General features: G+C 47.9%; 1 protein-coding gene across 2 annotated transcripts in view; it reads right to left on the bottom strand.

Moving 5' to 3' along the window:
• Positions 1 to 6,125: 6,125 nt before the first annotated feature.
• Positions 6,126 to 13,717, bottom strand: part of SHANK1 (SH3 and multiple ankyrin repeat domains 1) — an 87,373-nt gene continuing 79,781 nt past the window's right edge. Inside the window, exons 22-23 of one of the 2 annotated variants that reach the window (XM_063300956.1) lie at positions 10,754 to 13,181; positions 6,126 to 7,301 (exon numbers count right to left, since the gene is read on the bottom strand). In XM_063300956.1, the coding sequence (XP_063157026.1) occupies positions 6,734 to 7,301; positions 10,754 to 13,181 (2,996 nt within the window). In that variant the 3' untranslated portion in view covers positions 6,126 to 6,733. Of the gene's footprint in view, positions 7,302 to 10,676; positions 13,182 to 13,717 lie in introns of both variants that reach the window. The other variant, XR_010067816.1, reaches the window with a different exon arrangement.

Genomic DNA, 13,717 nt, shown 5'->3' on the forward strand with positions numbered 1-13,717 from the left:
AAGGTTTGTTTTGTTTTGCTCCCTCGCTGGGGCCTGTGGATGGGAAGGGCCGGTGCGACCAGTCCGACAAGACAAGAGCCCTTTACTTTTAAGAAGAGTAAGAAGAAGAAGAAGAAAAGATGGCCGCATAAAGGTGCAATACCGGCAGCACGTCATTAGCCACACAGTGAAGGAGAGGGAGCTATCACCACGTGGCACTTAAGTGTGGCATCGGTGACTGCTGGGCTGTGGAGGGGCAGGAAACTGCACGTCTGGAGCCAAGCAATGAGGCCACGTGGTATGGAGCTGTGGCTTTTGGAGGCACAGTAGAAATAGCCACATGGCATGTTCAGTGTGGCAGCAAAGGGGTGACCCACAGGGGGTGCAAGTGGGTGGGACAGTGATGTGGCAAGAAGCATCCTGAGAGGGAGGCACAGAGCCACAGGGTGCAGAGCCCTGGCATCAGAAGGGTTAACCCAGCCATGCAAATTGGTTGATGTGCAACTCCTCTCAAAATATCCAGCAGACAACCAGTCCAACATCACTCAATATTGTTGGTATAACTTTGCCCCCGTCCATTTGGTCCTTAGTTTCACCCCTCACGCCTAGTCTCTCATATCAAAATGGTGGCTGGCTCCTTCCTATTCTGTGGTCTAGCTATTCCTATTAGTGGTTTCTAGTCTTTCTAGGGATTTCTGCCACCTCTCCACACACACTTGTGGCCTTCAGAGTCCAGATCCAGCCCCCTTCTCTTCTTTAGGCTGCAGGGAGCGACATACAGTAATATCTCTCAGAATAGTTGCTCATGTAGATTCCTTGATCCTGTATTTTTCCCAAGCTAGGCAGGGGGCAAGCGTGTTTGCTGAGAACAGGCGCTTCCCCTGGAGATACAAGCACTTGCAACCTTGGTTGCACCTTTTGAGCATCATCCTTGCCCTGCGTTTTCCAACAAGGGCTACAAATTCCCCTTGTTTAATAAAAGCAAAGCTGAAACTTTTAAGGTTTGGTGAATATCCTGGCTGCCCATGTAAAAGTTTATTTGCAGAGGGGGCCTACCACCAGTTGGATTTTTTTTTCTTTTTTGCATGCCTGGGTTAATTGTGTGATCATGAACGGGAAAGGGTGCATTGCTGGTCTCAACAGGTGTCATATGTGCAAGTTACCCAACATCATGGAAATGGGGGTGTGTACGTGCCAGGATCCACATGGTACACAAATATGGCGTGGCTCAAAAAAGCAGTGTGCTACGCCCTGTTGTTGGTGATTGTGGGAAGAGGAGGACTTTGCTGTCTGGCACAGAAATAGTTTTCAAGGAGCAAGAGGAGGTCAGCTGCATGGCCCAGGTGTGACAAGGTGGTGGTGGCGGCAGCTAGCAGTAGAGTCACAGCATAGGCGAGGTGCTGAAATGGGGCTGCCACAAGGTCTACACAGCTGTACGAGTCCTGCAGACTTCCCCACAGCTCATAATCCCTGACATGAAGACTGGGAAGGCAGGCAAGTCAAGGGGTACCCCTTCCCCCCTTCCCTTTTCCCCTGGGAAAGAGCAACTTACTAAGGATCCCAGCAAAGAGCAGCAGCAAGAACCCCTTATCCAATTTGTATTCTGCAAAAAAGCTGTCCATGAGCTGGGTCCTGGCATCGGCTGTATGCATGTGTGTGTGTAGGGGGGAGAGCAATTTATGGAGCAGCCCCACCCCATACACTGGACTCTTGTTTCTTTGGCAGCTGAGCATATGGGAGGAGGAAGGGATGCTCCAACCACAGCACAGATGTGGTCAATATGTAAGATCCCACCTCACCCCCCCAATTTGGGCTGGTAGTAGGAAAATATGATGCTGCTGAAGGAGAGCAGAGGAGACCGAGTGTGGGAGAATTTACCTGTCCTACATTCTGCCCCTTTCCAGCTCCTTTCGTCTTTGCTACTGTCCGGAGCTAGAATGTTGCCACAGATACTCCCCAGGTTGAAGAATGTAAGAGACGCCCTGCTCAAACTTTGCTGGGGAAATACTCAAATGCACATCTCCGTATTTGGAAGTACAGAAACATGAGTCATGTGCAAATGGAAGCGATTTTGAAATGAAAGTAAGATGAAGTCTGTTGTTGAACCTGAGAATGTGAGGTGTGGAGCAGGCGCACAATAGCATGGAAGTACAACATGCATGAACCAAACCACAAGTTATGAAGGAACAGCATTTGCACACTGCTATGGTCAGGATTGTGTGTACTCTGTGGTAGAAAGAGATGGGACAAGGAAGAGCCATTTATTTAGTTGCATATTATGTATTCTGGGTGTCCTGGGTTTGTCCATTAAGGAGCCCTACAATATACGAGCATCAAATATGATCAGGTTTCCATGGGTGGTGTACAGACTTGAGATCAGGCATTCAAGTGGTCTCTATGAAAAATATTAATCATATCAACAGGAAGTGATTGGTGGTGTCTGAAATTATTGTAGGCAAGTCAGTGCCTTTGATTAGTGATCACCACACCAGGTATCAAGAATGGCTTGCAAATGCAGATTACATTCCATCTTTATCGTGAAGTGAAGGTGTAGGAGACTGCACTTCTGCCAAAACATAGCTTGGTCTTTGTGCAGGTCATTTAAATGCACAACACTTTATGGGAACCAGCCCACCTTCTTCTGCGCCACTGTAGGATTAAGCCACACACAACTCATTCCTTAAAAGAACTAAATGGCAAAGGCAGATGCACCACAGAACTAAGCAAAGTTGGCTGTCTAATAGAAGTCAATTATTACAGTAAAAAATCATTCCACAAGGTTTTGGCCGTATTAGCAGAGGGATGTCCCATTTCCTTTTATATAGCGTTTATCCACAACCCTCTGCGTAGGATCAGCACATCCAATCTCTTCCCAACAGGATCAGAACACAAGAGGACCACCCCACCCATCAAGTCACTTTGAATAGATTTGCAACTGGCCCCGTTTATGGAATATCAACATGTGCTGTTTTCTGACAGCTGTTCTTATACTACAGAAATAACCTGGGACAGGTGGATCATAGGCTGTACCCCATGCACTAGTGTTGCTCGTTTCCCTCCTTCAGGACAATGCTGGCATCACTCCCTGCAATACTGTCAATTTCAGGCAATCCTGGCTACAGAATTCCAATAGCACTGATGTGGAATGCAGCCTCTCAAAAAGGGCAAGCCCACTCTCTTTTGTCAACATACTCAGTGACAGCCTTTATTTGTAGACGGTGCATGCCCAGTGCACAAACTAAACAAGAGCTTTGCTCTTATGCCTGGCTGTGGTACTACCAAAGATGCGTCCTGCCTTTCTACAAAGGTTATGTGCAATGGGAATCAGAACTGTGCAACCATGGAGCAGAAATTTTTCTGACAAGCAGGCAGAGTAAAAGTGCAAGACTGTAGCATGCCATGGGTGAGAGTCACAGCACTGCATCTAGTTTGAACAAGTATATCATTTTAATTTAAATCAAGCTGAATTCTTAGTGACTTCACGGACATGTCTATGCAGTTTTCTTGGTCGCAATAGCATTCTGCCATTGCTATCTTCTGAGATGGCTGACGCCCCAGTGTAGCCTACTATCTTGGTATCTCCTGAAGATGCCCCATCTATGTACTAATCTGGACCAATCTGGCTTATCTTCCAAGTCCAAAGTTAGAGAGGTGCTGCTACTAGGACCAATTTCCCTGCATCCATTCTCTGCTTCCACTGAAAATCCAGAAAGCAAGTTTCTAGCAGTTAATAATTATTGTACACTGCACAAATTATTAGGCAAGTGAGTATTTTGACCATATCATTTTAATGCCTATTTTCCACCTCCAAGCTGTATAAATCTGAATGCTTATCAGATATAAGCATATCAGGTGATGTGTGTTTGTGTAATGAGGGAGGGTGTGGCCTAAGGAGATCAACACCCTATATCAAGGTGTGCATAATTATTAGGCAGCTTCTTTTCCTCAGGCAAAATGGGCCAAAACGAGAGATTTAACTGACTCTGAAAAGTCAAAAACTGTAAAAAGTCTTTCAGAGGGATGCAGCACTCTTGAAATTCCTAAAATATTGGGGCGTGACCACGGAACCATCTAACATTTTGTTGCAAATAGTCAACAGGGTCGCAAGAAACGTGTTGAGAAAAAAAGACGCAAATTAACTGCCAAAGATTTGAGAAGAATCAAACGTAAAGCTACCAGGAACCCGTTATCCTCCAGTGCTGTCATATTCCAGAACTGCAACCTACCTGGAGTGCCCAGAAGTACAAGGCGTTCAGTGCTCAGAGACATGGCCAAGGTAAGGAAGGCCGAAACTCGACCACCACTGAACAAGACACGTAAGTTGAAAACGGCAAGACTGGGCCAAGAAATATCTGAAGAGATTTTTCAAAGGTTTTATGGACGGATGAGAGTGACTCTTGATGGACCAGATGGATGGGCCTGTGGCTGGATCAGTAACGGGCACAGAGCTCCACGACTCAGTCGCCAGCAAGGTGGAGGTGGGGAACTGGTATGGGCTGGCATTATTAAACATGAGCTAGTTGGACCTTTTCCGATTGAAGATGGACTCAAAATCAACTCCCAAACCTACTGCCAGTTTTTAGAAGACACTTTCTTCAAGCAGTGGCACAGGAAAAAGTCTGCATCTTTCAAGACGACCATGATGTTTATGTAGGACAATGTTCCATCGCATGCATCGAAGTACTCCACTGCGTGGCTAGCCAGTAAAGGCCTCAAAGATGAAAGAATAATGACATGGCTCCCTTCCTCACCTGACCTAAACCCTATTGAGAACTTGTGGGCCCTTCTCAAACGGGAGATTTACCGTGAAGGAAAACAGTACACCTCTCTGAACAGTGTCTGGGAGGCTGTGGTTGCTGCTGCACAAAAAGTTGATCAGCAGCAGATCAAGAAACGGACAGACTCCATGAATGGAAGGCTTATGACTGTTATTGCAAAGAAGGGTGGCTATATTCGTCACTGATTTTTTTCTTTGAAATGTCAGAATTGTTTATTTGTAAATTTTGAGTTGTTTATTATTCTCACTTTAACAGATGAAAATAAACGAGTGAGATAGGGGAATTTTCGTTTTTCATTTAGTTGCATAATAATTCTGCACACAGAGATATGCTAAGAAAGCCAAAACCTTTTACTTTCTTAAATATTCAGGTTTGAGGTTTATTAACATTTTGGATTGACCGAGAGCACTGTAGTTGTTCAATAATGAAATTCATCCTCAAAAATACAACTTGCCTAATAATTGTGCACGCAGTGTATTCATCCAAAAAGAAGACATTAAATTTAGGACACCCTTCCCAGATAAAAGGAAGACAGGGAGAGGGAGAGAGGGAGAGGGAGAGAGAAAAGACAAAAAACCTGTGCAATGCCCTTCTTCCCCACATTGTCTATCAGGCTGTTTCTCCCTACCCATCAATAAATGCTTGCATGTGACATATTTGTATATACATATGCATGTATGTATGTGGATACACACACCCACACATCTCCCCTGCAGAAGCCACATCCCCAAAATGGCCAAGGCAGGACACAAAATTGTTAACTTACACTCAATCTGCATAAATCAGCCATTCTCACACAGAAACACACACACACACACACATATTCCCTTTCCTTCTTCCAGAAAAACAGCCAAAAAGAAAGTAACGATAACATGAGAGAGGACATAAATAAACCTGATGGAGAAGGAGAAAGGAGAAGTAATTGAACCAGAAAAAGGTGAAGAGAGAAAAGCAGGAACAAAAGCAAATGGAAATAAGGTAAAGAAATAACTGAACAGGGATAAAAAGAGAGAAAAGCCCTATTTAGGCATCACAAATAAGGTTGAAGTTCACCAGGTGAGCAGCCCCTCACAAGCGATGGCTTATCTTCCAAGGCACCCATGCTTTTCAGTAGCTATGCCTACAAATTCTTTTCAGGTAATTTCAGAGCCCACTCCAATTCACAGGTAATTATTGGGAGGAGGAACCCAATCTTCCTACCAGCTAAGTATGACACTCAAATGATCTGGATAATATATAATTATTCCCCCACCCCGAAATATCTGGAAGTCGAGGAGGGAAAGAGTCCAAAAGATTTCTAATGAGCCAGGCAGACACTGAAGCCCTCCCCAGAGAATACATTTTGCAAAGTAAGCAAATATATGCAAATTTCATTTTCTTGTAGCAGGTCTTTTGTTTCTTTTTAACGGCAGAGTACTTAACAATCCTGGTAATTGTGGAGATGTACAGAGCAAGCTGTTACATGGTTCGATGAACTGATGTGCAAACAGCAGCAGCTACACAAGGGCCATCAGCAACAACAGGGAGGATGAGGGATGGGCGCAGGTAGAAGCTGCCGCACTACTGGATGACCAATACCAGCCATCTGAGTGGCAAAGCTGGTGGCTATGCTGATGGAGAATGAAGAGCAAGTGTATGTGTACAACTATAAACACACGCACCTGGGAAGTGATGATACACAGGTTAAGTGTTCATACACTCATGTCAGTGCTGTTGGCTGGATATATGAAATGCGCAAATTGCTACATGGCAACGCAACAGAGAAAAGTGCACACCCATAAGGGTGCCCAGGCAGGCTTTGGTGAGCTTCTCCAAGATCCCCCACTCTACCCTCACCCCCACAGGGTCTCTCTTCACCGCTTCCCCTGTGCCCGGCCCCGCAGCTGCAACCCCTCCACCTCCTTTGTTCTCCCCATGGTGGAGGTCCATTGTACATTCAGGCAAGAGGCTCCCCCGGGGCAGGGCAGTTTCCCCCATCACCTCTCCAGAAAGAACTTGAGGGCACGGGCGATGTTCATGCGATGCCCGACTCGCGTCACGCCCAGGTCAATAAAATCTTCCTTAGTGAGCGAAGGCAGGTGAGAGCCATCGATTTCGTTGTCCAGGAATCTATCACGGTGCTCCCCCAGCTTCAGGTACTCCAGCCAGTCAGCCACATCATATTTAGTCCAGAAAGGCAGCGGCTTGGAGCCAAACGGCTTGTCCGTGGCTGGAGGCAGGAAGTGGGTTGGAGACAGGGAACGGCTGCCTGAAGGGAAGCTGGGGAAGGGATGCTCACCCCCAGAAGTGGGTGAACCACGGAGATCAAAGACGCCAGTATAGATGGGCACAGAAGGCAGGATGGGAAGAGAGGAAGGCCTTGGGGTGGGGCTAATCTTGTGCTCACTGGGCAGGGCAGCTGGGCTGGGGGCCCGTCGCAGGGCAGGACGGATGTCAAAGTCCACACTTTTGGGATGCTTGCCCTGGGGGGACTTAGGCCAGTTGTGGAAAAGGCTGCTGACAGGCTTGGAGGAAATCAGTGATGGGGATGTCTCATCCGGGAGCCTGCAGGGAAAGAAAACAAGGAAGGTGAGATGGTTAGCATCTACCATGTTCCCTGCTGGGAGAGAATTAAGTAGGAATTCTTACTCTAGGCAGGTGCTTTCAATGAATTGACTCTCATGGTCTTTTACCGACATATTTCTCTAAGGTGCAGAGTTCATGGTAGAGATAATGCTTAAATGCATCAATATTCAGTAATAATAATAGATCCATTAATATTAATCTTGTATTTATTTACATTATCCCAAGGATGGGGCACTCCACTCTGGTGTTGGGATGACTACTAGAGAAATCCCAGTCAATTTGGATGATAGCAGCTAGGAATTCTGGGAACTAATTCCCAACACACCTGAAGGGTGCCGTTTTGAAGAAAACCTACTTCGTTGCTAACTTGGGAGAATCTGTGGGAAAATCTGGAATCTGTGGTAGATACACAGCATTACTACAAAGAAAATGTAACACGATCATATATTACTGGGATATCTGCTTTATAGTCCTTGAAGGGATACCACTACTGTGGAATAGGAATCAGCTGAGGCAAGAAACCCATGCCAGGCATGCCTGAATTGGGATACAGGAGTAGTATATGGTATTGGAGGAACTGCATTGTATTCTCCCAGCACTGATGTGACTGTGGGTGAATGAAATAATGGAGCAAATGAAATTTTGTGATATAACTGCGTTGAATGGAAAGGAGAGATGCTACAGACCCTCAGTGCCCATGTCCCTCTATAATCATGTGTATAGGTGTACGTAAGGCTGGCTGGGGAATTCTGGGAGTTGAAGTCACACATCTTCAAGTTGCCAAGGCTGAGAAACCCTGGTCTACAGCATAACAACAGCTACTCAGAAGGAGTAGAAAAAGGTGCAGGCAGCTTTAATAATGAAAGAGATGAACCAGGGGTAGAAGATTCCATGACACAAAAGGGGCAAAGGTGTAAGGATAAGCCCATAATCAGCAAGTTAGTGATACAAAAATAGGTTACTGGATCTGTTCCATTACCCTTTCCTTTTCTAAAGAACCAAAAAGTCAAGAGCTCTGACCTTCCAAAATGCACTAGGAACTTTGAATCCAAGGTTGTGCTGGAAAGAAAGCAAGTTAAGGCTCCAGGCTAGAAACCGGGAGACTATGGCCTCAGGCATGAAAGCCAGCTGGGTGACTTTGGGCCAGTCACTCTCTCTCAGCCCAGCTCACCTGACAGGGTGGTTGTTGTGGGGAAAATAGGAGGAGCAAGGACTATTACGTATGTTCCCCGCCTTGAGTTATTTATAAAAAGAATAAAGGCGGGATTAAAAAAAACCAAAAAAAAAAAAAAGCCTGTTATCTTCTATCAATGTTGGATAGCAACTGTTATCATCCCTCATTGGAAGTTGGGGGCAATATATCAGGTACCACCAGGTTGGGACAGGCCTTTGTTCCTAGGAATCCTTCAACTCAAATATCTGTTATACTGGCTTGCCGCTTATTAGTCTTCCTCTAAGTTCTAGCTGTAGTTCAGAACAGAGATCTGTATGCTGATTATTATTTTTTTTTAAAAAAAGCTTTCCCCTAAAATTCATTTGAGAGATAGCATGGGTTAAGAACTTTTCCTTCTGGGTTTATGCCCAATACAATTCTCTCTTCTGCTCTCCCAGCTGTTAGGCTTACTAAGACTAGCAGAAGGACCTGTCTTCTCCTCCCTCTGTGGGCTGTTGTGCTGACTGAGCGGCTCAAGCAAAGGAGAGGAGAACAGTAAAAGATCTTGCATGAAACCCTGAGCTGGCTCTGGCCCACTTCAGACCTGGAATCAACAGAGAACACTTTAGAATGCAGTCTAATCCTTTGCAATGCAAGAGTTTCATGGCAAGCACAAAAGAGGATTCAGCAGGCAGGCCTGGTGGAATGGAGTTCAGTTAAACTGTGAAATCCCTTAGCACAAGATGGTGCAATGGATCTTAACTTGGACTGCCTTAAAGAAACGTAGACAAATCCCTAATGTATAAGGCTAGCAAAGGCTACAAGTCATACTGGCTAAACGGCACTGCATATTGGTTGCTGGGAAACTGAGGTGCGGAGAGGTAGTATTCTCATATCCTATTTAGAGAGTTCTGTGTTTTAAATTTGAAATCCACCCAGAGACTTCTGAAATTGTACAGAATAAAACTAATACAACCAAGGGTTACAAAAGCCTGGTTATCTACTTGGGGAAACAGACTGCTGGACTAGACAGATTTTTGCTTTTACAAGTTAATATTCCTCCCAAACAAATGTGAAAACCACTACACTAGAAATCATCTTTCTGACACAGACTTTCACCTTGAAGTGGGAAATCTCACTACTGACACATGCATGCAAATATCTGTTTGTACCATGCAGCCCACGTATCTTGATTCACTACAGCTAATGCAGCCATTAGGGTTGCAATATGTTGTCTAAGAGCTATACACAGAGGCGGCTTGTGAAATGGTATGTTACTTTCAGCTTTGTGCCTCAAGAAGTTGCAAGGCCTGGCGTACCTGACCATTCTTCCCCAAAATCAGCAATTTGGAAAAAGGTATTGCATGCAGTCCCAAGGTTCTGGTGATATGAGGAACTGTCTTGAAAATGAGAACCCCAAACACGTTCTCTATCTACATCCTTGGTACGGAATGACTTTCATGTGAAACCTCCAAAAACAGGTATCAGGCTAATAAGCTTGTCGACTTCTTTCACTCATATGAATGACTGAACTAGGGGATTAATTGTATCTTTTTAAAGGTATGCACATACAAAAAGGAATTCTGCTTAACTGCAAGATTCCTGGTACATGTGTTCATATCTTTTTTTTTTTAAGGGCATGACATATAATTTGTGTCTTCATTATTTGTATATGTTAGCACATTGCAAATTCTAAAACTTGACATTTGGGGAAAATCCCTGATTATCATCAGTCAGAAGACATCTTTGCCTAAATATGTATAGACAATAAAGTCTATGATGCATGTGCAAGTTGTGAACACATGCATACAGGGGGACTTTATAAATGCATGCATGGCTTTGTAATCATGCCCTTTTGGACATGAGTGCTTGCTTGTACATAGAATGGCCATGTGTGCCTAAGAACTTGAACTCTATTCTGCCTGCACATAAGAGCAACCAGAGGAATGCACAAAATGGTCAGCAAGTGCACACAGCTGTTAAGCCAGGGGTGTACAGCAAACGTACGTACAAGAAGGTACCATGTACACACCACTATTTGGACATGAAGTATGAATGGCTTTGCCTGTGGCACAACCTTGCCTTGTGCTTGCCAGCATACCAGATGACGCAATGGTGGTCAAAAAAGCAAACAGAAAAGAACAGAAATCATAAAAAAAGCAAGCACTGACTGGAGAATGAGAAAAGGAGACAAACCCAACTGAAACACGAGATGCAGCATGCACGGGGCTGGCTTCCTGCTTCCTGTCCTCCTCCTCCTGCTCCGGCCGACTAATACCTTTGCCTCTGCAGGGAGCTGGGTCTCTCGGAACCGAAGGAAGCCACAGCGTCAGGAGGTCGTGACCACGACACCCCGCCCATCTGCTGCAGCTTGGTGCTCAGCTCGCTGATGATGCTCGCCTTCACAGTGGACATGGGCGGTGCCTTAGGCTCCTCCCAGGGCAGCGGAGATTTCTGCGGCAGCTCTTTGCCAGGCTCGACGGCGGCTGGCTGCTGGTGGTACGGCGGGGCAGGCGTGAGGGCGAACATGTTCTCAGAACATGCCGAAACTGAGATGGTGGAGCTGGTAGGGGTAGCCACCGGCAAGCGGCCTGGGAACGGCCGGGAGCGTAGTTTGGTCTGCAGCGGACTCTTGTCTATGCTGCCACCGCCGCCACCTACCCCACCACCGCTGCCACTGCTCCCCCCGAAAGCCTGGCCATCCAAGTAGGTGATGTAGGTGTCCAAGAGTTCTGTGCCCTCCCCAGACATGCTGGACAGCGTTGAGACGCTGCTGATGGTCTCCAAGTGATGGTCACTGCTACTTCGACTGTCCACCTCCTCAATTCCCGAATCGGTGACTGCTTCTGGGGCTTCTGCTGCAGGGATGGCGATGGATGAAACCACAGAAGAAAAGTTGACGTGAGGGGATTCCTTGGTTTCTGCGGTTCCAGCCTGCGTCAAGGTGGCCACCTCACTGTCATAGGAGGTGAGGCTAGACGCCGTAGAATCTAAGGTGCCCGGGGCAGGCGGAGCGGCCGGAGGGGCTCCTGCTGGGGGCAGCTCATTGGCTGCCTTGGGGGGAGATTCGGGCTTATCAAAGCTATTGGAGAACTCAAGGGGCGGGGGAAGCGGCTCTGTGAAGACAAACTCATCATCGACGTCAATGGAAGGGGCAGGGGGGGGCAGCACCAACAGGGGGAGTCCATTCTCTTCGGCCACTCGCTCCATTGGCGGGGCAGCCGCTTCTGCTTTCCTGCTCTCGTGGCCACTCTCCTCCTCCTCCTCCTCCTCCTCCGTCGGGCGGCAGTTCTCCACAAAACGCACGTGCAGCTCCAGCTTCTCTCCGTCATCCGGCCGTTTTTCCCAAGGGGTGGCTCTGGCTGAGGTTGGGGGCGGCTGCTGCTCAGGCAGGTGATGCGGGGGACTCCCTTGCTCCTTCCGGGGCGACGCAGGCCGCTGGTGGTGAGGCTGCTGCTCTGAGGTCTCCCAGAGGCGCAAGATGGAACTGCCGGGAGACTCGGGGGTTTTAGGGGCCTCCCCAAACCGGGGAGAGGACGGGCGCGAGTGCCTCTCTTCTCGGCTCTCCTGCTGGGACTGGGACTCCTTTAAAGCCCGCTCACGGGCTACTAATGCTAGTCCCAAGGGGGACCCAGGATCTAAAATCTTGCCAGTCAGTGGGTGAATGAGAGGGGTCGAATGGGGCTGGAGTTGTGGCAAGAAACTCGAACATACTGAAGTGAAGGCACTGGTAGTGCTGGCTCCATACGTTTTCGCACTGCGAGACGGAAGGTAACCGGGGCTGCTTCCACCACCACCGCTACTGCCAAAGCCAGGAGCCATGTTTAGCTGGATGTATGGCTCGCTGGAAAACATGCCTTCGTCGATGGATTTGGAGTGGCGGAGGCGGGGAACAGGCATCTGCTGGGACTCGTCCGGTTGCTCAGTGGAGAGGAAGAGGGCAGACTTGCGGCGAGCCTCACTGTACCACTCGCGGTCTCGTCGGGCAGCGCCAACCAGGGCTGCCCCGAACTGGCTGGTGAAATCCATGCTGTTATGAAGCTGGAGTGATGGGACAGGCACCACAGGCTCTGGCTGGGACTCTGCCTCCATGCTGCTTCCCTGGCTACTGCGCCCGCTGCTGCTGGTCGAAGGGGCTTTAATTATGATGGTGGGTATTGGGATGGAGCTCTTCTCTGACGGCGCGGATGACGGGGATGTGGAGGACGATGCTTGCATCTGGGAAGAGGGGGCGCCCTGCTGCTGGCGCTGCTCGTCCTCCACTTTGGTCTGCTTGACCAGCGGGCCTTTGCGGCGCATGGGCTTGGTGGGAACATACATGGCGGTGCTGGTGGCCCGCGGGGGCAGATTATAATATCGCAGGTCAGGGGTGTGGCCCCTCCATCCACGTGCAGTGGCCCCTTCTGCTCCTTGCTCAGACTCTTGGCGGTAAAGGGACATTTTGTCACGGACACGGGGAGGTGGCTCATATGGTGGTTCCTGATGAAGAGAAGCTGAGTACAGCTTGGCGTCAGCGCTGGGATTGAAGGTGGAGCGGGCCGAGGGAGTAGCTCGGCCAGATGCGGAGGGCGAAGCACTGCTATACGGAGGGTCGGGAGGGGAGGTGGTAGGAGGTGGGGGGATGTCTTCAGAGCCAGGGACCGAAAGGCTGCGGCTAAACTTCATGACGGGGGGAGCGAGGTAGGGCTTCTCATCCTCAGCAGCTCCTGTGGGGAAGTAATGCTACCATCACTGCAGACAGCCAGGAGAGGGCTATTTCTCCCCTCCTGTCTCAGCTTTTCCTTATTTATTTCCATGTGATGTTGACATATTTCACATTTACTATAACCTAATCCCATGGGAATGTTTTCTCCTACTGACTGTTGTTGTACCTAAGACATAAAAAACTTTTTCACCCCAGCCCACCACATGGTAAATGTTTCAAGACTATTCTGTGAAAATCACTGTTTCATGGGTAACATGGCCATGGCTCGTTGGATTGCAGCAGCAGCACATTTTTTGTTCGCTGTGGTCACAGATGGGGGCTGGTTGGTGGGTCCCTGTCAAACACATGCACAACTTACATATACACACTGTCTATTTACACTGGGCATGAATCCATAGGCACACACAAAGCAAATCTCACTTTCCCCTCTTCTGTAGTGATGTCAATGTTTCTAAGGATGGAAGATGCCTACTAACTTAATGAGGTTGGAGCTGCTGCTGATTTTCTAGAAAGCCCTGTTTCTGCAAGGCCAGTGAC

The sequence above is a fragment of the Candoia aspera genome, chromosome 4 (genome assembly GCF_035149785.1).
Source record: "Candoia aspera isolate rCanAsp1 chromosome 4, rCanAsp1.hap2, whole genome shotgun sequence".
In the NCBI taxonomy this organism is placed as follows: Eukaryota; Metazoa; Chordata; class Lepidosauria; order Squamata; family Boidae; genus Candoia; species Candoia aspera.